This window comes from Bufo gargarizans, chromosome 5, assembly GCF_014858855.1.
Source record: "Bufo gargarizans isolate SCDJY-AF-19 chromosome 5, ASM1485885v1, whole genome shotgun sequence".
Lineage (NCBI taxonomy): Eukaryota > Metazoa > Chordata > Amphibia > Anura > Bufonidae > Bufo > Bufo gargarizans.
Genome location: NC_058084.1, coordinates 102,504,631 through 102,529,173, shown reverse-complemented (window position 1 = coordinate 102,529,173; position 24,543 = coordinate 102,504,631). Strand labels below are relative to the sequence as shown.

At 45.2% G+C, this 24,543-nt stretch overlaps 1 protein-coding gene across 1 annotated transcript in view; it reads right to left on the bottom strand.

Moving 5' to 3' along the window:
• The window catches only part of C5H8orf34 (chromosome 5 C8orf34 homolog), a 304,643-nt gene that overhangs the window by 228,212 nt on the left and 51,888 nt on the right, over positions 1 to 24,543 (bottom strand). Inside the window, exons 2-3 of the mRNA XM_044294965.1 lie at positions 6,006 to 6,150; positions 2,088 to 2,090 (exon numbers count right to left, since the gene is read on the bottom strand). Coding sequence (XP_044150900.1) covers positions 2,088 to 2,090; positions 6,006 to 6,150 — 148 coding nt within the window. The remainder of the gene's footprint in view (positions 1 to 2,087; positions 2,091 to 6,005; positions 6,151 to 24,543) is intronic.

The window sequence follows — 24,543 nt, the reverse complement described above, 5'->3', positions numbered from 1 at the left end:
GCACACAGGTCTCGCATGGAGGCCCAGTCATTGGTGGTGAAGTGGTGCTGTTCTGTAGTGCGACTGACCCGTGCGTGCTGCAGCTGAAACTCCACTATGGCCTGCTGCTGCTCGCACAGTCTGTCCAGCATGTGCAAGGTGGAGTTCCACCTGGTGGGCACGTCGCATATGAGGCGGTGAGCGGGAAGGCCGAAGTTACGCTGTAGCGCAGACAGGCGAGCAGCAGCAGGATGTGAACGCCGGAAGCGCGAACAGACGGCCCGCACTTTATGCAGCAGCTCTGACATGTCGGGGTAGTTGTGAATGAACTTCTGCACCACCAAATTCAGCACATGCGCCAAGCAAGGGATGTGCGTCAAATTGGCTAGTCCCAGAGCTGCAACGAGATTTCGCCCATTATCACACACCACCAGGCCGGGCTTGAGGCTCACCGGCAGCAACCACTCGTCGGTCTGTTGTTCTATACCCCGCCACAACTCCTGTGCGGTGTGGGGCCTGTCCCCCAAACATATGAGTTTCAGAATGGCCTGCTGACGTTTACCCCGGGCTGTGCTGAAGTTGGTGGTGAAGGTGTGTGGCTGACTGGATGAGCAGGTGGAAGAAGAGGAGGAGGAAGCCGAGAAGGAGGAGGTGGCAACAGGAGGCAAAGAATGTTGCCCTGCGATCCTTGGCGGCGGAAGGACGTGCGCCAAACAGCTCTCCGCCTGGGGCCCAGCTGCCACTACATTTACCCAGTGTGCAGTTAGGGAGATATAGCGTCCCTGGCCGTGCTTACTGGTCCACGTATCTGTGGTTAGGTGGACCTTGCCACAGATGGCGTTGCGCAGTGCACACTTGATTTTATCGGATACTTGGTTGTGCAGGGAAGGCACGGCTCTCTTGGAGAAGTAGTGCCGGCTGGGAACAACATACTGTGGGACAGCAAGCGACATGAGCTGTTTGAAGCTGTCTGTGTCCACCAGCCTAAATGACAGCATTTCATAGGCCAGTAGTTTAGAAATGCTGGCATTCAGGGCCAGGGATCGAGGGTGGCTAGGTGGGAATTTACGCTTTCTATCAAATGTTTGTGAGATGGAGAGCTGAACGCTGGCGTGTGACATGGTTGAGACGCTTGGTGACGGAGGTGGTGGTGGTGGTGTTGGTGGTACATCCCCTGTTTGCTGGGCGGCAGGTGCCAACGTTCCTCCAGAGGCGGAGGAAGAGGCCGAGGCGGCAGCAGCAGAATAGGCCGAGGCGGCAGCAGCAGAAGAGGTAGCAGGGGGAGCCTGAGTGACTTCCTTGGTTTTAAGGTGTTTACTCCACTGCAGTTCATGCTTTGCATGCAGGTGCCTGGTCATGCAGGTTGTGCTCAGGTTCAGAACGTTAATGCCTCGCTTCAGGCTCTGATGGCACAGCGTGCAAACCACTCGGGTCTTGTCGTCAGCACATTGTTTGAAGAAGTGCCATGCCAGGGAACTCCTTGAAGCTGCCTTTGGGGTGCTCGGTCCCAGATGGCGGCGGTCAGTAGCAGGCGGAGTCTCTTGGCGGCGGGTGTTCTGCTTTTGCCCACTGCTCCCTCTTTTGCTACGCTGTTGGCTCGGTCTCACCACTGCCTCTTCCTCCGAACTGTGAAAGTCAGTGGCACGACCTTCATTCCATGTGGGGTCTAGGACCTCATCGTCCCCTGCATCGTCTTCCACCCAGTCTTGATCCCTGACCTCCTGTTCAGTCTGCACACTGCAGAAAGACGCAGCAGTTGGCACCTGTGTTTCGTCATCATCAGAGACATGCTGAGGTGGTATTCCCATGTCCTCATCATCAGGAAACATAAGTGGTTGTGCGTCAGTGCATTCTATGTCTTTCACCGCTGGGGAAGGGCTAGGTGGATGCCCTTGGGAAACCCTGCCAGCGGAGTCTTCAAACAGCATAAGAGACTGCTGCATAACTTGAGGCTGAGACAGTTTCCCTGGTATGCATGGGGGTGATGTGACAGACTGATGGGGTTGGTTTTCAGGCGCCATCTGTGCGCTTTCTGCAGAAGACTGGGTGGGAGATAATGTGAACGTGCTGGATCCACTGTCGGCCACCCAATTGACTAATGCCTGTACCTGCTCAGGCCTTACCATCCTTAGAACGGCATTGGGCCCCACCATATATCGCTGTAAATTCTGGCGGCTACTGGGACCTGAGGTAGTTGGTACACTAGGACGTGTGGATGTGGCAGAACGGCCACGTCCTCTCCCAGCACCAGAGGGTCCACTAACACCACCACGACCATGTCCACGTCCGCGTCCCTTACTAGATGTTTTTCTCATTGTTATGGTTCACCACAACAACAAATATATTATTTGGCCCAATGTATTGTATTCAAATTCAGCGGGATATAAATTTGAGGCCTAGTATTTAGGCGCTGGGTGACCGGTATGGATTTAGTGACAGAATTAGACTTGGAAATGCACAGAAGCGTGTGTGTGAAGTTATTCTGAATGACCCTATGTGCACCTTCAATATGATCTACCCTTTTAGGGATAGATTTCAAATAGCTCTGATATAGCAGAAACGACTAAATTATGAAATTGCTAAATTGGGAATTGTATTTCAACCCAGAACAAAAAATGTGCTTTGACGGACACTAAATAACTTTCCCAGCCACAACAGGACAGCGGTAACGAGAGATTTAGCGGGATATAAATTTGAGGCCTAGTATTTAGGCGCTGGGTGACAGGTATGGGTTTAGTGACAGAATTAGATTTGGAAATACACAGTAGCGGGTGTGTGAAGTTATTCTGAATGACCCTATGTGCACCTTGAATATTATATACCCTTTTAGGGATAGATTTCAAATAGCTCTGATATAGCAGAAACCACTAAATTATGAAATTGCTAAATTGGGAATTGTATTTCAACCCAGAACAAGAAATGTGCTTGAACGGACACTAAATAACTCGCCCAGCTACAGCACTAAGGACAGATTTAGCGGGATATAAATTTGAGGCCTAGTATTTAGGCGCTGGGTGACAGGTATGGGTTTAGTGCCAGAATTAGACTTGGAAATACACAGTAGCGGGTGTGTGTGAAGTTATTCTGAATGACCCAATGTGCACCTTGAATATTATATACCCTTTTAGGGATAGATTTCAAATAGCTCTGATATAGCAGAAACCACTAAATTATGAAATTGCTAAATTGGGAATTGTATTTCAACCCAGAACAAGAAATGTGCTTGAACGGACACTAAATAACTCGCCCAGCTACAGCACTAGGGACAGATTTAGCTGGATATAAATTTGAGGCCTAGTATTTAGGCGCTGGGTGACAGGTATGGGTTTAGTGCCAGAATTAGACTTGGAAATACACAGTAGCGGGTGTGTGTGAAGTTATTCTGAATGACCCAATGTGCACCTTGAATATTATATACCCTTTTAGGGATAGATTTCAAATAGCTCTGATATAGCAGAAACCACTAAATTATGAAATTGCTAAATTGGGAATTGTATTTCAACCCAGAACAAGAAATGTGCTTGAACGGACACTAAATAACTCGCCCAGCTACAGCACTAAGGACAGATTTAGCGGGATATAAATTTGAGGCCTAGTATTTAGGCGCTGGGTGACAGGTATGGGTTTAGTGCCAGAATTAGACTTGGAAATACACAGTAGCGGGTGTGTGTGAAGTTATTCTGAATGACCCAATGTGCACCTTGAATATTATATACCCTTTTAGGGATAGATTTCAAATAGCTCTGATATAGCAGAAACCACTAAATTATGAAATTGCTAAATTGGGAATTGTATTTCAACCCAGAACAAGAAATGTGCTTGAACGGACACTAAATAACTCGCCCAGCTACAGCACTAAGGACAGATTTAGCGGGATATAAATTTGAGGCCTAGTATTTAGGCGCTGGGTGACAGGTATGGGTTTAGTGCCAGAATTAGACTTGGAAATACACAGTAGCGAGTGTGTGTGAAGTTATTCTGAATGACCCAATGTGCACCTTGAATATTATATACCCTTTTAGGGATAGATTTCAAATAGCTCTGATATAGCAGAAACCACTAAATTATGAAATTGCTAAATTGGGAATTGTATTTCAACCCAGAACAAGAAATGTGCTTGAACGGACACTAAATAACTCGCCCAGCTACAGCACTAAGGACAGATTTAGCGGGATATAAATTTGAGGCCTAGTATTTAGGCGCTGGGTGACAGGTATGGGTTTAGTGCCAGAATTAGACTTGGAAATACACAGTAGCGGGTGTGTGTGAAGTTATTCTGAATGACCCAATGTGCACCTTGAATATTATATACCCTTTTAGGGATAGATTTCAAATAGCTCTGATATAGCAGAAACCACTAAATTATGAAATTGCTAAATTGGGAATTGTATTTCAACCCAGAACAAGAAATGTGCTTGAACGGACACTAAATAACTCGCCCAGCTACAGCACTAAGGACAGATTTAGCGGGATATAAATTTGAGGCCTAGTATTTAGGCGCTGGGTGACCGGTATGGATTTAGTGACAGAATTAGACTGGGATATGGCCAAAAAATAAACAGACTATTGCTGGTTAAATGCACTTGGTGTGACAGCTTCACCCTGATGTAGGCTTTAGCCAAAAAACAACCACACCATTGAGGGTTAAATGCACTTGGTGACAGGCGCAGCTTGCCCCTGATTTAGTATATGGCCAAAAAATGAACAGACTATTGCTGGTTAAATGCACTTGGTGTGACAGCTTCACCCTGATGTAGGCTTTAGCCAAAAAACAACCACACCATTGAGGGTTAAATGCACTTGGTGACAGGCGCAGCTTGCCCCTGATTTTGTATATGGCCAAAAAATGAACAGACTATTGCTGGTTAAATGCACTTGGTGTGACAGCTTCACCCTGATGTAGGCTTTAGCCAAAAAACAACCACACCATTGAGGGTTAAATGCACTTGGTCGCAGCTTGTGCTGGCGCACCACAAGACACAAAATGGCCGCCGATCACCCCAGAAAAATGTGACTGACAAACGGTCTGGGCAGCCTAAAAACAGTGAGCAATTGAGGATCAGCAGCTCAATGATCCACAGCTGCAGATCGATCAGTTAATCAAGTCCTTTGGAGGAGTTAATCTGCCTAATCTCGCCCTACTGTCGCAGCCGCAACCTCTCCCTACGCTAATCAGAGCAGAGTGACGGGCGGCGCTATGTGACTCCAGCTTAAATAGAGGCTGGGTCACATGGTGCTCTGGCCAATCACAGCCATGCCAATAGTAGGCATGGCTGTGATGGCCTCTTGGGGCAAGTAGTATGACGCTTGTTGATTGGCTGCTTTGCAGCCTTTCAAAAAGCGCCAAGAAAGCGTCACAAAAGCGCGAAGAAAGCGACGAACACCGAACCCGAACCCGGACTTTTACGAAAATGTCCGGGTTCGGGTCCGTGTCACGGACACCCCAAAATTCGGTACGAACCCGAACTATACAGTTCGAGTTCGCTCATCCCTAATTTTGACACCTAAAGGACTCTTGAATATTCTTTAAGAGACCTATGAGCAAGCCATCATGATTCTATGTCTGGGAATTGCAAAATTAGTTCACATATGATTGAGGGGAGGTTAATTTCAGTATTTTGAAAGAAAGAAACATACATATAACAAGAAAAGTAACAGAAAACATACAACATGGTTGACTCCGCGATGCAATGTGTGAAAAATGCTACATACTGTACAGGCTAAAAGCCAAAGAAAAGGTGGCAATTATAGGGTGTGGTAAGTAACTAGGCAAATAATCCAATCGGTTTCATAGATTGGCTCAGCCCAGAAGACCAGATGATGGGAGCACCTGAAAGGGCGAGGAAGATGAAGGCAAAAGAGCACCAAGGTGAACAAAATTCTGTAAATTTGTATATAGTAGGATAGGTATTTTATTTTATTTTTTGAGACAGAAAAAGAAAAATGCTAGCACAGATGTGATCCTAGCCTTATCTAAACAATTGAATTCTTTGTGCTAATTGTGAGAACAAGAACTACTAACTCACCTGATTCACTTTCTGCCCACAGAGCAGCTGATCCAGACAGTGTCCTAGGAAGCAGGCCAACATTTCCCAGCTTTGATTGGAGATGATTAATTAAAAATGGAATTGGCTGGTCTGGTGTCTCTGTGATCAGCTTAGTCATTAATTCCTAGGGGGCAAAAAAAATGACAAATTTAGACTATAAATATAAAACTAACATACAAATCATAGTTATGCTTGAATTTCTATGGACAGTTAATACGATCATTAAAATCAGTTACGGGTAAATGCATTAATGTAATAATTTGACTAAGATTTAGCTTTATTAACATTATTGTAATACTAGATGATATTGTGAGTAGAGATGAGCAAATTTTTGAAAAATTCTATTCGCCGGTTTGCCAAATTTTGGGGGAAAAATTCTGTTTGATCCGAATATATTCACGGCGAATTACGTTAAAAAACATCTATTTCCTGGCTGCTGAGAGCCTTTATGGTGGTGCAGAACACTGTGCCTTGCAGTAACACACATAGGGAGTCTGCTTTGGTAGTGAAATAATACTGTGAGTCCGTATGAAATGCAGATGACAGACGTTGCTCTTAGAATCACTGCACACTTCACTTATTAGGGCAGTCATGGGGCCAAAACTGACCAAATAACTCAAGTGTGAACTCAGCCTAACAGGTCGATGTTAGTGCCAAGAAGAAGTGCACTCCTTTTACACTGTCATCAGCTGATTCCACATAGATGTCTACAGAACCTGTTCTATTAAAGTAGAGCCCCCCGACAGAGTGGAGTGGGTGTCCGAAGTAAGTTTGTGTTGACGTCACTGATTAATTTGCCCTTCCTCTGATCCGTCAGAACAATAACCCCCCAAAAAACAGATCCTGTCTGTTGAGCATACACCTTTACTCGGTCAGCTTTTGCTCAATAATACATCAGTGTTGCTAATGCCAAAAAAACAGGAGTGGATGTAAAACTGAGATGACACGTGAATGGAATATTCTGTGTTTTTTACCCACTCCTGCTTTTGGCTACCAAATCATAAGTCAATTGTGATGGGACCATACAGGCCTTACAGCTGCTACACAGACAGGATCCGTGGTGCGTTTCATTTTTACTTTCTTCTGACAGATCAGAAGAAAGGTCAAATAAATCATGTAAATCATGATGTCAGCCAGGCCGAAAGGCAAAATAGTGCCCTATTAATGAAGTGGGGAGGGTGGGAACAGCAAGAGAAGTTCACAGAGTGGACCTATGACATAGTGGTGAGGTGGAAGCAGCATGAAGAGACCACAGAATGGCCCAATGACAGGGTCTGGAGTTGGCAGCAGAATGAGGAGGCCACCGAGTGGCACAATGACAGTTTGGAGTAGGCAGCAGTATGAGTAGGCCACAGAGTGGCACAAAGACAGAGTCTGGAGGTGTCAGCAGCATGAGTAGGCTACAGAGTGGCATAATAACAGAGTTTGGAGGTGGCAGTAACATGAGGAGAACACAGAGTGGCACAACAACAGAGTTTGGAGGTGATAGCAGCACGAGTAGGCAACAGAGTGGTACAACGACAGAGTCTGGAGGTAGCAGCAGCATGAGGAGACCATAGAGGGGCACAACGACATAGTGTGGAGTTGGCAGCAGCATGAGTAGACCACAGAGTGGCACAATGACCGAAAATGGAGGTGGCAGCAGCATGAGTAGGCCACAGAGTGGCACAATGACAGAGTGTGGAGGTGGCAGCAGCATGAGTAGGCCACAGAGTGGCACAACGACAGAGTCTGGAGGTGGCAGCAGCATGAGTAGGCTACAGAGTGGCACAATGACAGAGTCTGGAGGTGGCAGCAGCATAAGTAGGCCACAGAGTGGCACAACGACATAGTATGGAGTTGGCAGCAGCATGAGTAGACCACAGAGTGGCACAATGACCGAAAATGGAGGTGGCAGCAGCATGAGTAGGCCACAGAGTGGCACAACGACAGAGCCTGGAGGTGGCAGCAGCATCAGTAGGCCACAGAGTGGCACAACGACAGAGTCTGGAGGTGGCAGCAGCATGAGTAGGCTACAGAGTGGCACAATGACAGAGTCTGGAGGTGGCAGTAGCATGAGGAGACCATAGAGTGGCACAATGACAGAGTCTGGAGGTGGCAGCAGCATAAGTAGGCCACAGAGTGGCACAACGACATAGTATGGAGTTGGCAGCAGCATGAGTAGACCACAGAGTGGCACAATGACCGAATCTGGAGGTGGCAGCCGCATGAGTAGGCCACAGAGTGGCACAACAACAGAGTCTGGAGGTGGCAGCAGCATGAGTAGGCCACAGAGTGGCACAACGACCGAGTTTTGAGTTGGCAGCATTATGAGGAGGCCACCAAGTGGCACAATGACCGAGTCTGGATGTGGCGGCATCAGGAGAAAGCCACTGAGTGGCACAACGACAGAGTCTGGAAATGGCATCAGTATGAGGAGGCCACAGAGTGGCTCAATGACAGAGTCTGGAGGTGGCAGCAGCATAAGTAGGCTACAGAGTGGCACAATGACAGAGTCTGGAAGTGGCAGCAGCATGAGGAGACCACAGAGTGGCACAACAACAGAGTCTGGAGGTGGGAGCAGCATAAGTAGGCCACAGAGTGGCCCAACGACATAGTGTGGAGTTGGCAGCAGCATGAGTAGACAACAGAGTGGCACAATGACTGAATCTGGAGGTGGCAGCAGCATGAGTAGACCACAGAGTGGCACAACAAAAGAGTCTGGAGGTGGCAGCAGCATGAGTAGGCCACAGAGTGGCACAACGACCGAGTTTGGAGTTGGCAGCAGTATGAGGAGGCCACTGAGTGAAGTGCGTATATAGTTTTCTTGAAGTACTGAAATACGCCCCTATACGCTTTCACCAGAAATAACTGCAGCAGAGAACTGAGAATATATATTTCTTGTTGGACGGAAATAGGCCACTATACGCTTGGACCAGAATATTTTTTAAGAATTTGATTGAAGTGCGTATATATATTTCTTGAAGTACTGAAATACGCAACGATATGCTTTCAACAGAAATAACTGCAACAGTGCTGTGCGTATATATTTATCTTTTTTACTGAAATACTCCCCTGTACGCTTTCACCAGAAATAACTGCAGAAGTGAAATGCATATATATTTTTATTGTAGTACTGAATAAGATACTAAGATATAAGCCTCTAAAGGCTTTTCAACATAACACTTGCAGCCCAATAACAAATAGCTGGAATGACAGAGCTGTCTAATGACTGCACTTATAAATCGTTTTTTCAGTCTTTTTTTTCCACAATCAGGTTTTTCAACTTGGTGTCCCTAGCGCCCTAACATGTCTGTGACTGCACTCTGAATGCTGGAAAATGGCAGAATCTAAAATGGTTACCGTTTTTTTTTAGGGCTGTGACATCACAGGGCTGGCTGGTAATTGGCTGCATGCAGGCATGTCAATCTGGGTGATCCCGCCTTCCCAGAGTTCCTTGCCCCATGTCCTCAGTCCTCACACGTGTAGCCGCTATTTTAGGAAAAATGCGATTCGCTCCTATGAAGCGTGAATAAATTTGCATTAGTTGGGAATCGAATTCTTCCATAAATTCTAAACGATTTTCACTTCGTCAGTTTCAATTCGCTCATCTCTAATTGTGAGTTCTATATTAACATTCTACACCAGGTTTTTTTTGCCGGTTGGCAACATAAATTGTGATTTTTTTAAATTATTTTTTTGGGCTATTTCCGACACCCTCACCACTTTTCAAAAAATTAGGCTGGGTGTAGGTGGGAGGAGGCAAGCCACGGGCAGGAGGTCTGCGATCTGACTCATGTCCCAACATGTGCCTGGAGTAGAATTCTGTTCCAGCGCATAGCCTGCCCTCCTCTCCTACTGCGTCCTACTCCTCTGGCTTGGATATCTTGCGGGAGCGCCAGCCACCGTCGGACCTGCGCATGGGGGCGGGTCAGAGGACTGCAAAGGGAACGGTTATCTGGGTACATAGCTGAGGGGTCTGGGCACTTGCAGCCCCTGGACACTTGTGACAACTAATTTGCATAACTTTATAAAGTACTTTTTTCAGGACTTCTAAGTGGCACAGACACAAGAGAGGTACTATTTTAATTGGGGGGGAAACATTCTAACGCGATCTGAGTGGTCTAAAATGCTCAGAGTAGGTGACAGACTCCCTTTAATACCAGTAAATTGGTCTAATCTTCCGCCATTGTTTTTTTTTACTAAGAATGGTGTATGAAATGCTGTTCTTTAATAAATGCAACCCGATTGAGGTCCAGATCAGCATTGTAAAGCACTATATTCAATACGCAGTTAAGGATCAGAAAGTATGACAAAACAAGACAATTTTCTTAAATGGCAAAAAGTGAACCAAATTTGTGTCAAATGTACAAATTTCACCCAAAATAGTAATTCAGTGCAACTTTGCACAAAAGAGCACTGTCAAACTTGAGGAAAATATATGCAGAAAATGACCAGATGAATAACAGAAGTGGCATAAAGGGAGAAGTGAGAGTCATCTTTCATCGGTCCACAAGAATTAATATAGCTGACAATGATAGCCTTCAGGTAACTCCTTCCTGGCCCAAAACCAGAAAAATCTAGAACACAAGATGTTGAACTTACAAGACAAAGACTGCGCACTGTTACTGAATTTATGCGTTCACATTACAGCCAAGTTTGCATTGTTGACTGGAGTTGCTTTAGATTACATAATCAGCTCTGCTATATCTGCAGGAAGACTATACAAGACTCCAACCCTGGTCGGTAGAAGATCGGTTTTCAGCAGTTGAGCCCAATCCATATGTGAGATGGGGAAACAGCTCTCATTGTCTAAACATTGTGTTTGTTTAAATGAAGTTAAATGATCTGGACTGACATTCTGCTGTTTGGCCAGAAGATGCCACTGTTTCCTTAGCACAGCAACAGACTGCATTTCATGTGATGCTGGGAACTCTCAGGGGGTGGAGTTACAAGTCTGGAGAGGAAGGCAGCAGCCATCTTAGAGTGAGGCTGTGAGAGACACTGAGGAACTTGTGTGAGCAGTGAATCTGACGGCATCCAGGTGTCGGAATGACCAGAGCTGCAGCTAAGTCAAGCTGATCGTGTTCAAGACCCTGATCCTGTCGAGAGGAATGAGGATTACTTACAGGAACGCTGATGAGAGCTGAGGAGCAAAGCTACATACACTGCGGTACTGCATGCTTGTTGGAGAGGCATTTGTTCTATTCAGAGTCACCAGAAGATGCAGAGCAGACCCGGGTCGGTAAGATCGTGCACGCACGTCATTACAGTGTTGGCACCTAGGGTCTGAGACCAGGCCTGTAGCTAGGGTCTCTGTGTCAGGCTACAAGTGTTACTACTGTTCATTGCAAGGACTCAATAACTTAAAGTGACATTTCACATTGCAGAGCTGATAAAATTCCCTCAAACTTAAACCAGGCTGGCGTTTTGCTCAGAAGAAATTCTTAGGCACGCGCTACAGGACCAGCTATGGGAGGGGGAATACTGTAGATCTGTGTAAGATTGTAAGCTGTTGTGCTGCACCGCAGGCTAGCCTGTACCACACACCCATACAGTGATACTTGTTCTTTTAGGGTAATAACAGGTAAAGTGTGTCAGTTTAGTTGTGCCCGCTAGTAGGTAAATTACTGCTCTTTCCTCCTGCATCCATCGGAGGGTGCCGTGCTGTGCAGCACAAGGGTCTCAGCTTTTGGGCTGGGTGTATGGAAATGTATTGTATGTTCTCAGCATTTGTGGTTGTGTTTATTGCCACATTTAAGTAAAAATCTGTTTTGGCAAAAGCTGGTGTTGGGGTTGCTTTCCTCATTCGTGACTTAACTGTATCCTTGGGAGCCCACCCCGGTACACGGCTTACACATACAACCCTTTTGCCATAATTACATACATGTACTATATGTCAAATGTCAGGAAGCGGTTAAAGGACATCTGTAATGATGATATTTTCACTGCTTGGTCCTGTTAATCAAAGTAGAGAGGGTGCAGCAGTTGCAGAAAGAGCAGAGCCTCTAGGAGTAACAGCAATGCCCCAGTTGCTCCTAGAGGCTCATTTGCATATATTAAAACATAATTTTTCTCAGTAATGCGGACACATATGCTGCCAAGTGCACATGCAACAGGTCAGGCAGTTTCAAAGGTACAAATCTGCTGACAGATGCCCTTTAAAGCGAACCTGTCACATGGAACATGGTGTTTCATCCACAGGCACCATGTTATAGAGCATGAGGAGATGAGCAGATTGATATATAGTTTTGTGGAAAAAACTAAATTTCAGGGAAAATTGATTAGGTACCACAAAGCACAAGGAAATTTGGCTTTGCGGCGAATCAAATTTTCCTTAAACTTCGGATTGAAGTCCACGTCGGATACTTCGCTCAAAACTAACTTTGCGCAAAAATCAGGATTGGCACCAACACGGTGTAAGGTATAATGTAATGATTTCCACCTCTTCTGTGTTTTGGAAATCAATGACCAAGTGAACAAGGCCTACACTCCAGTCTTAATAAATGGGCCTCTCAGGGTTTTCTAGAAAGATGCCTGATTTTTCGCAATCTCGAGATCAAATGTTAGTTGTAAGCCAATATACAGAAAACATACTACAAAGTGGGTTTTATTTTCTTGTATGGTTTTCCTTCACCTTGGGTATACATTTTTGGGTCAGTGGCGTGTTTCATGCATTTTCTCTATAAGGCTGGAAAAACACATTTAAAAACATAGGAATAAAAATTTGCCAGCTAAAAAAAAACTTGTAAACTCACAAGCCACAAAAAACATGTAAGAAGGAAGCCTAAACTTTACAAAGTGACCAATTGAAGCATTATAAAATGTCTGTAAACATCTGCATTGAAATATGTAGGCTAAATACCCTCATTGCGGACTGTTACATAACAAAAGACCATTAAAAGGCTTTTAAAGTGCAGCTTGCATACGAGATGGGGCAGTGTACACATTTGCATACACCTTCAATTAATCATGAATGTCGAGACTGAACGTAGGATTTGCTACGGTGATCTTCTGCAATCCACCTTCATTATACACTGAAATTATACATAACTGCGACTCAGCAGTCACAGAGAGACAAGTAATTATGTTTTGGAGGCTGCGGCTTAAAACACTTTCATTTTTAAGTGAAAAAGTACCGTAACTGTATAATATTTAATATTAAATCCTCTTTAGGATAAATCCCTATCACGGTTTAGAGTTGAAAACGCATTATACAGATGAAGCGGTGGTTTAAAGTAACCGGTAACATACTACGCAATTAACGACATGCACCACAGCACCCTAGACCATATACATAGTGCAGCATTTTATGCTGCAAAAGTTACGTGAAAAAAGTAGAAAACAGCGTGTTTGTGAGTTTTTCAGCATCACTTGAGCAAACATTTTTTGCGCAAGTGAGGTTTCATAGCTGGCCTTGCCACTTTCCTGAACAGTGAATGTGATGAGGGCAGGGACAGGATGGGGACAGCAGGTCCCCCACATTTATCATCTTCTACGCCAGTTGGGGGTGGTGTAGATTCAGTATAGGCACACGGACTGCTGGATGCTGTACCTAATGCCTCATCATAATTTAACACGCCTAGTTATTATAGCCTGGTGTACGCCGTCGGGCTATGATAAAAGTCTCCCAATGTGTACACAAAGTACAATGGGGAGATTTAGGACTCTTTCACACGAGCGTGACGGATTAGGTCCGGATGCGTTCAGATTGCGTTCAGTAAAACTCGCACCATTTTGCAAGCAAGTTCAGTCAGTTTTGTCTGCAATTGCGTACAGTTGTTAAGTTTTTTTCCGCACAAGTGCAATGCGTTTTGATGCAGTTTTCAAGCACGTGATAAAAAAATAAAGGTTTACAAACATCTCCAGCAACCATCAGTGAAAAACGCATTGCATCCGCACTGAATATAGATCATGCTGCGTTTTTCACGCAACGCAGAACTGATGCGTGAAATAAAACGCTCATGTACATAGACCCATTGAAATGAATGGGTGAGGATTCAGTGCGGGTGCTATGCGTTCACGTCACGCATTGCACCCGCGCGAAAAACTCGCTCGTTTGAAAGGGGCCTTATCAAGACTGCCATTTCTAAAGCCAGTCTTGATCTCCAGTGCAGTGGCATAAAAAGCACCAAAATTATTACGAGATGGGCACCACTTGATTCTGGCACATCTTGGATTGTCCATGCACCATAATCTGAAAGCTATGGTAGCTAGAAGCGGGGCACACCCCTCCCGCCCATGCTCTACGTACTTTTTATAAAACTGTCCAGTGTGGCAAAGAAGGCACAAACATTTTGAAACCACAATGCTGGCACATGGGGTAAGATAAATCTCCCCCAAAAAGTTGCCACTCTACAGAAGTGTGCTTCCTTTTCTTTATTTAACTTATCCTGAAATATGAGGCACGGGACAACCAGATTTTTATTTTTGTAGCCATCCTACAGTTGTGAATTGCAGCCTGTCAAAGGTTTTGCTGACCTCTTGTAACACTGTATTGAATTAAAAGGTTACGTACACTTTTGGGGACAATTTTTTTTATTGCATTCACTCATTTGGGGCTAAAAAAATGTTTTTGGAATTGGTCTTTATTAAAAAAAATTGAGCCGTTCTGTCCCAAAGTGTTAACTGTTTTTCTAGCTGTGTGCATCCTACTTTCACTCTGTGCCAGTCATCAAATAACCCTTATCTCTAAATTTCTAAGTGGTCATAAACACTAATTTAAGCCACATTCTTATCAGCAAGATAAATACTAGAGATGAGCGAATCGAAGCTGACAAAGTGGAATTCGATCCGAATTTCAGGAAAAATTTGATTTGCAACTAATGCGAATTTCCTTGCACTTTGTGGTAACGAATCACATTTTTCCTAAAATGGCAGCTATATGTTTGAGGACTGAGGACATGGGGCAAGGAACTCTGGGAAGGCGGGATCACCCAGATTGACATGCCTGCATGCAGCCAATCAGTAGCCAGCCAACCCTGTCAGACATTTTACAGCATTCAGAGTGCAGGGACGTGTGAAGGTGATAGGGACAGCAAATGGAAAAACCTGATCGTGGAAAAAAAAGACTGAAAAAATGATTTATAAGTGCAGGGAAAGGATAGGGAGGAATCATTTCACAGCATCTTAGTGCAGGGAGAGACGTCAGAAGGCGCTAGGGACATTGATAGGAAAGCAATTTACAAGTGCAGGGAAAGTTTATTTGGGGATCCAAATAGTCATTAGACAGCTCTGTCATTCCAGCTATTTGTTATTGGGCTGCAAGTGCTATGTTGAAAAGCCTTTAGTGGCTTTATATCTTAGTATCTTCAGTATCTTATATCAGTACTACAAGAAAAATATATTCTCAGTTCACTTCTGCAGTTATTTCTGGTGAAAGCGTATAGGGGCATATTTCAGTTAAAAAAGAAAAATACTGTATTTTTTGCCCTATAAGATGCTTCCGCCCCCCCCCCCCCCCAAAGTGGGCGGAAAATGGCAGTGCGTCTTATGTGGCGAATGCTGCCATTTAACACTGATACATCGCGGCTGGCGATGTATCAGCGGGGAGGGAGGAGGGGCTGGCAATTGATATTGGAATAGCAGCGGGGCCCGTTGCAGTCACTGTATTCTATTACACCAGGCTCACTGTAGTATTTATCTAACCTGTAGGCATAGGCGCTTTGTTAAACTATAGCAATTTTTTGCAGCGGCAGAGAAATCAACTGTAGTACTTACTTGAAATTCCCGTAGCAGTCAGGTCGCTACGTCACTCACTACATCACTCACTACGTCATGCGCCTGCTCCGCCTGCTTTATTCATAAAGTGGGACGAGCAGGCGCGTGACGTAGTAAGTGACATTACGCTGCCGCCCAGCCTGCCTGCTACGAGAATTTAAAGTACCGTAAGTACTACAGTTGATTTCTCTACCGCTGCAAAAACTTGCTATTTTAACAAAGCGCCCATACCTACAGGTTAGATATAAATACTACAGTGAGAGGGGCCCGGTGTAATAAAATACAGTGACTGCACCGGGCCCCGCTGCAATTCCAATATCAGTTGCCAGCCCCCAGCCCTTGTATTTTGGGTCATTCACTATTTACACTGGGACACTGTTATGGGGGGGGGGGGGATCTGTGGATGACACATATATGCTATATATGTGTCATCCACAGATCTCCACATAACAGTGTCATCAACAGATACCTATAACAGTGCCATCCACAGAACCCTATAACAGTGCCATCCTCAGAACCCTATAACAGTGCCATCCACAGATCCCCATAACAGTGCCATCCACAGATCCCCATAACAGTGCCATCCACAGATCCCCATAACAGTGCCATTCACAGATCCCCATAACAGTGTGTATCCACAGATTTCCATGACAGTGTCATCCACAGATTCCCCCACAACAGTGTGTCATCCACAGATCCCCTCCATAACAGTGTCATCCACAGATCCTCCATAATAATGTCTTCCACAGACCACCATTAGTTCAAAACCCACCAAAAGTACACCTTTCGGTTCAAAATATTTTTTTTCTTATTTTAATCCTCAAAAACCTAGGTGCGTCTTATGGGAGGTGTGTTTTATAGGGCGAAAAATATGGCATATACGCACTTCACTTCATGTTTTTTCCGGTCAAAGCGTATAGTGGCCTATTTCAGTCCAACAAGAAAAATATATTCTCAGTTCACTTCTGCAGTTGATTGTGGTGAAAAAAGAAAGATATATTCGTCGCTTTTAGGGGTGTTTCAATTTCCGTTTAATTTGTTTAGATCAGCTACAAGTATGTCAGGCAGAGAAGTGCCAGGCCATGCACATAGGAGAGGCAGAGGCCTAAATGTTTCTGGCGCAAGCAGAGGTCGCAGCAGAGTAAGGGGGCGCGGCAGCAGGAGTCGCAGCAAGAGGCCTGAGCTCCCAGTGTCATCTATCAGTCGTTTCTTGACCAGCAACCCAGCGGTTCTTAATTGGTTAACTCGGTCATCCACGTCATCCCAACTGACATCAGACACCCCCAGCCAACAGTCGGTGGGTTGGTCACACACAACCCTTAGTTGGCATGGCCCGGGAGCAGGCCCTCTGCCATCAACTGTCCTCAACCTGCCTCTATCCTTTTCTCTTCCCTCACAGCGAAAAGTACTATATGCTGGGGGCTCAGCTCCACTTTTCAGTGAGGAAGAGCTACTAGAGGACAGTCAGCAGCTATAGCCCAGCCAAGATCTGGAGGAGATATCCGCCACTTCCTCCGTTAGGCAGGCAAGTAGTAATGAGGAAAGTGGCGCAGGAGCTTGTGTTGTGAGCGGTCAGGCTCCTGACTCAGAGACCATTCAGGAGGACATCAGTGAGGTTCAGACACTACTTGATGATGATGAATAAACCGATTGCACTTGGGAGCTGGGTGCAGAAGGGGCTTCATCATCATCAGGAGGAGAAGAGGGTGGCAGTTTGCCTGTGAGGCAGCAGCTGAGCCAGCCGCATAGTAGCATGGCTGGGAGTCAGCAGGGTGGTAACAGTTTCAGTTCGGGAGCCAAACGTGCCCGGGGTAGACCACCTGCTTCGCAGCAGCCTACCTGCCCGGGAAGTAGTGGTACAGGGGTTCGCGGAGGCAGCGGCAGTAGCAGTCAGTCAGTGTGGACTGTTGGGGGGAAAATGGCAGTTTTTTTTATTAAGCTGCCAGAGGAGGTTAACGTGGCCACATGTAGAACATGTGGGCAGAAGGTGAAGCGTGGCCAGGGTGCCAATGCTGGCACTACGGCACTGCATCAACATATGCAGCATTGCCATGCAGTGGCCTGGGAGAACAGTGGCTCCGATGTGGTGGTTCAGCCTGTCACAGCTACTGCTGCATCACCCAGTGCCACGCACCTGGTTTCAGCCAGTCAAGGCTTCACCACCTCAGCCAAAAGGAGCTGTCTGTCATTCCCATCTTCTGCTGGTCCAGATGTCACTGCTCCTACTCCTCGTCAGTCATTCCAGGATTTCCAACCACCAATTCCTGATCCATCAGAGAAGTTCATGCATGGTGCCACACCAACACTTTGATAAAAGGGACTGGTTTCTTCTGACTTCCTGCCTCAGCTACAACTCTGACGCTGCAACCCGCCTGATGCCACACATCTGATGCCAAGTGCTCCTTCTTTCACCCACTTTCATCAGCGGGTACTAGTATTGCCTACTGCCACCCAACTCTGTTACCGGGTCACTTTGTGGTATCCTGATGCTGCTGCCACCTCCACACTATGTCACCTTGCCACTCTGTGGTATCCTCCTGCTGCTGCCATATCCACACTGTCACCTTGCCACTCTGTGGTATACTCCTGCTGCTGCTGCCATATCCACACTATGTCACCTTGCCACTCTATAGTATCCTCTTGCTGCTGCTGCCATCTCCACACTATGTCACCTTGCCACTCTCTGGTGGTCTCCTGATGCTGCTGCCATATCCACACTATGTCACCTTGCCACTCTGTGGTATCCTACTGCTGCTGCCATCTCCACACTATGTGGCCTTGCCACTGTGTGGTCTCCTAAGCTTCTGCTCCTGCAGCCATCTCCACACTATTTCACCTTGCCACTGTGTGGTATCCTGATGCTGCTGCTGCCATCTCCACTCTATGTCACCATGCCACTCTGTGATCTCCTGCTGCTGCTGCTGCCATCTCCACGGTATGTAACCTTGCCACTCTGTGGTCACCTTATGATGCTGCCATATCCACACTATGTCACCTTGCCACTCTGTGGTCTCCTGATGCTGCTGCCATCTCCACACTATGTCACCTTGCCACTCTGTGGTATCCACCTTTAGTGATGAACGAACATTGGCCAGGACTATTGGCGAACGCAATCGCGGTCAAATGTTCGCGAACCGCAAGTTCGCGGTAAGCCCCATTCACTTTAATGGCAGGCGAACCTGAAAAATCTTCAGGTCATATTTGCAGCCACCAAATACTTACTAGAAGTACACAAATAGTCCTACAACATGGACAGTGACCAGGGGGGATCAATGACAAAAATTCTCACAAAAAATATGTATTTTAATCATGGGCCATTTTTATGCATCTTAAAGGGAAATTCTCAAAAATGTGCCCTGCTGGAGCCTAGAAATTTTTAATTTTAGGCAATGGGAGTATGGGCCCTAAAAGGCATTCACCTGATATAAAAGAAATTGTGATTATGTGGCTTGAGGTACATTATGCGGTCACTGAATAACAATTTTACTGTAGTGCAATGGACCGTACAGAAAAGATCAAGTGATTATGTGGCTGGATGTACCGTATATTAGACGGTCATTGGATATCAATTTTACTGCAGGCCAGTACAAATACATGTCAAATACATATGTTTAAAATAACTAAAAATTTGATAACACGTGGTCGTCACAGGTGTTGAATTCCTCCGAGGCCCCAACAATTAGGCATTCATCATATAGAAAAGAACAGGTGATTGTGTGGCTGGAGGTACATTAGGTGGTCACCGTATAACAATTTTACTGCTGGCCAGTTAGTTTACAGGCCCCAAAAATTATGCATTCACCGTACAGAAAACATTAAGTGATTATGTGGTTGGAGGTATTTTAGATGGTCATTGAATATCAATTTTACTGCAGGCCAGTGGAGTACAGGCCCCAAACATTAGGCATTCACCAGACAGAAAATGCCTTTTATGCCGCTGTATTTACATAAGACAGGGACCATTCTTTGTTCTGGGTGGTGGCAAATATGTGTGGGCTGGCATGAGGAATATCAATTAAACCTAGTCATCACAGGTGTTGAATTCCTCGAGATCCATGCCTCATTCATTTTTAGAAATCGTGAGCTAGGCGAGTGTGCTTATCGGTCACGAACCACCCTGCTGCGCTGAAAGTCCTTTTGGACAGGACACTCAACGAGGGGCAAGCCAAGAGTTCCATGGCAAATTGTGCCAGCTCTGGCCACAGGTCAAGTCTGCACACCCAGTAGTCCAGGGGTTCCTCACTTCTTAGAGCAGCCACATCGGCCGTTAAACCGATGTAGTCGTACACCTGTCGGTCTAGGCGTTCCCTGAGGCTGGATCCAGAGGGCGGCTGTCAATGGGTTGGTTGCAAGAATGATCTCTGAAGTGACCAACAGATCTTCAAACCTCCCTCTTCTTGCATGCACGGTAGGATTAGTACCTGCAACTATTTCTCTGTGGTGGAAATTCCTCTGCCAGTGCCCGCAACAGCAGAATGCAGTATCTCTCGCAGCAAGGCCTGGAAATGCTGCATTCTGACAGCCCTCTGTGATGCTTGTAACATGTCCGCCATTTTGTGTTTGTACTGGGGGTCTAAGTACGTTGCCACCCAGTACTGGTCCGTGCCTTTTATGCTTTTTATACGGGGGTCCATCTTCAAACCCTGGAGCATGAAGGCACCCATTAGAAGCGGTGGAGCCCCCTGGCTCCTGCTCATCGCTCAGAAGAATGTCATCCTCGGTCTCCTCCCCCCATCCACGGACAAAACCAGGGATCCCCGAAAAGTTTAAAGCCTACTCTTCTTGCTCTTCCTCCTCCTCCTCCCCCCAGGCACCATCCTACTCTGACTCCTCTTCAGACTACATTTAGCAGAAAAATGAAACAGCCAGCAAATGTTTCCATCTATGTTAGCTATTCTATAAGCCCCTTTTATATTAGAAAAATCAATTAATAATTAATTTAATCAAATAAGTGTATTGAAGTCTGCAAACAGGGGTCACATAGAGGGTTGACAACTGTCCAGAAAATTCTGGACTGTCCGTAAAAATAGATAATTTTTTTCCTGTGTCCGTGAAAAAAATAGACATGTCCATGATTTTTTTTTAGGCTAGTGGTACTTGACTAGATTATTTTGGTGGCAATTATCATCATTTTACAGCAACCCTGTTCACATGAGTGAGTGACATCATAAGGTCCTGTCGGGATGATGAGAATACAGACTACCAGGAGAAGGATCAGTTGGCATAAACAATATAATTGAGGAAATGCCCACCTTCATTTACACTCTCCCCCTTTGGACAGCAGTATTCTGGGACTTGTAGGCAAGACTGCAGCAAGATGGAAAGGCATTTTCACCCAGCAGCTGCCATTTTTAAAGAATATAGTTGAGAGAAAATGCAAAAATAGATGGCAGAGCAGCAAAGTAAAACCAGAAAGCACACTTGTAGCACGGATGAAGCAACAGTAAAAACTGCTTTGACATATTTGGCAGTGGGAGTGCTGTCCTCTTTTTTTAATTGATGACCTATTCTCCGGATAGGTCATCAATATTAGATCAGTGGGAGTCTGACTCCCTACAACGCCCTTGATCAGCTGTTTGAAGAGAAGGCAGCGCTCGTATGAACGCTATCTTCCTTTAATTGTTTACCTGCTCACTGTCGCAGCTTCCATTTTGAGCAGGTGTAATTACAAGTATAGCGTCCCCTTTCAATTCTATGGAAAAGCTCTGCCCTGTACACTTAAATAGGAAAGAGCCATCCCATTGAAGTGAATGGGGACGGCGGAGTTATAATTACGCCGCTCACCGCTGCAGTTGTTACAGCGAGCAGGTAAACAGACGAGAAGGCAGCACTCGTACGAGCGCTGCATTTTCTTCACACAGCTGATCAGTGGGGGTGCCACAGCCTCATACCCCCACCGATCTGATATTGATGCCCTATCCTGAGGATAGGTCATCAATATAAAAAAGAGGACAACCCCTTTAACCATTAACGATATTCTAGAAAAGTTAAAGATAGACAACCATATAAAGCTTGGTTCACATTACATTTTTGTCATACATTTGACGTACACAAAAATAAAACATACACGCTAAATGGATGGTTCTGACGGATACTATACAGTGGCTTCCATCTCCGTAGAGTTCCATAGTAAGAAAAATGCATTTTTTACTGGCCTCTGCAGGTTGGAAAACGTAGTGTACTATGTATTGTATCCTTTTTTTCCAATGTGTATGTTAAACGTAGGGCAAAAACGGGACATAACCAGCTCTGTCCACTACATTACTAAGAGGACATTGTTTTTGTGTGGGGCCTAAAGGGGGCACTATGACTATTTGGGGGCACCAAGAGGATCATAATCATTGTTAGGGGGCACTAAAAGGAGCACAGTTACTGCTTTGAGACTAAAGGGGGGCAATATTGCTGCGAGGAGCAAAGGAATAGGGGAATTATAATTATGTAAAGCAGAAAATAGGGGCATTATTGTCATCTGGGGCACTATGAATGTTTGCGTACAGGGTGGAGGGAAATGGAAAGCAATGGTCTAAAGATGTCTAGATATTCTGCAGAGAGGAGTCATAGCTGAGAAAAGTATTAATGTATTTTTTTTTGAGGCGTGGCAAAACTGAAGGAGGGGCAATTTCTGAATTTGCCCCATGGTCCACAGGACTCTAATTACGCCCCTATGTAATAATATCTTAGTCTGCTATGCCCCCTCCTATTTATATGGTAGTTATTCAAGAGGCTGGTAATAAGAAAAATGAAGCTGTATTAGATATCTCCATAATTTTCTTGTTCTCTCTACGAAAAATGAGGAATGAGTAATTTCTTCCATTATAGCCATAATGCAGGTAAGGATTCGGATGGCCTTCAGATGTCATTATGTACAGAGACTCTGATGTAATAACATTTAGTGGAGTGATGGTTAGAAAGGCACTTTTATTCCCAGCACAAAGTGCGTTAGAAATTAACCCATGCAGAGGTGGAATGTACTGGAAGAACAGTTCTTCTCTTTTCACAGCTTACACTGGAGAGTCATAAATTCTCTGGTTAAAGCTGACATAGATACAAAGCATCCTTATGTATGCAAATGAAAAAACAAATAGTGATCAAGCTAAGTATCAATACCTAATACCGAGGTCACATCAGCATTACTAGCAATTCAAATGTGAGTAGCAAAAAATGACATTCTTCTTTCATATAAAAGCTACGTACACCTTGTTATTTGGTATCTTACTGCAAAATTAAGCAACTCTCTAAACAGTGCTTATTACAATTTCCTAACATTTACTTCTCTAAACTCTGTGCAACTCCTTTACATGAATGGCTCTTCTGCAGACAGCATGTTATAGAGCAGGAGGAGCTGAGCAGATTGATGTATAGTTTTGTGGGAAAGGATTCAGTAAAAAATTTAAATTATACATTTATATTGCCATTATTTCTGATTTTATTGCTCATGGGGGATGTCTTATCAGTGATCGATAGCATTCTCTGTGTAAAGGCGGGTTTACACTGCACAATGTTACAGCAGATTGTCGGGAAGGAAGTGCTCACTCAGTGAAGGAGACTATGCATTTACATGCAGTGATCTCCTTCACAATATGAGGACGAGGGACGGTTATTGTGATCGCTCGTCCCCATACAGAATCATTGTTTCTGGGTAGCAGATCGCTGTTTAGACAGCACAATCTGCTGCTCAGAAACTATATTTGGTGTGCCTGCATGAACGATAGGATCACCCGATGTATGAGCGATCGTTCCCGATAATCTGGGCAGTGTAAATCCGCCTTAAGTGTGTATACAGAAAATGCTATCAAGCACTAATAACATCTACCCTGGGAACAATAAAATCTGAACAAGAAGAGATTTAAAGGGGTTGTGCCAAGTTTTAAGTTATCGCCTATCCACAGAATAGCAGATAACTAGCTGATCGCTGGGGTCCGACCGCCAATCACAAGAACAGGTGTTGCATTCCCCTGTTCCAATGGAGCAACAGGTGAAGCATGCACCCTGCTGCTCCATTCATTCTCCTCACCGAGGATTGCTGACTATACTGACAGGTTAGAGCAGCTTGCCCCTCTACCTGTCCAAATATGACTGTTGTGCGGGGAGTGTGAACACGTGTAACCCTGTCCTGGTCAAGAAAGAGGTGTGCAAGCTGTTATAGAGGGTCATCCAGCTCGCAATGCTTCCTCTAAGCCTTTGCAGCTAATGAGCGGGGCAGTTTGGGACCTGTGCAATGCTCCTTTAAGCCTGGCAATACAGAACTGCAACAAATAAATATTAAACTAAAGTGGTCTTAACGTTAGCCCTAAAGCAGTCAGACATACTTGGCCATGTAGCAAATTGTATTAAACAGCACCCAGTGTTTGACTGTAGTATGTGGTGTTTTAAGAGGGAGTGGAAGGTCCATCCAAAATCCAAAAGTCAAGAGACAGGAAAGAACCAGCTGCAGAATTTGCAGAGGAGGGGGCAAAGATCAAATCCAGGCAGTATCAGTGACTCTGTGGGCACAGGAGAGAGGAGATCACTCAGGCGCTATATTAGAATTGCAAATTATAGGAATCAGGCTAACACATTAAAGCCAGTGAAGACATCAGCACTCTAGACACACAGACCAGCATATATTACTGGGAGGTAGAAGCATTGCTAGAGGTTCAGCACCCGGGAGGACTAAACAAATCTAAAGCCCGAGTGGGTGCCCAATAATACATGCCTAATACAAGGTTTGTGTCCAGGATGCTTCTGCCTTTACTAGCTCACATGTCAGCATAGCTAGGTGACAATATGGTTTTGGGCCATGATTGAGCTGCTCCACAGAGCTATTTTTGGCATGGTT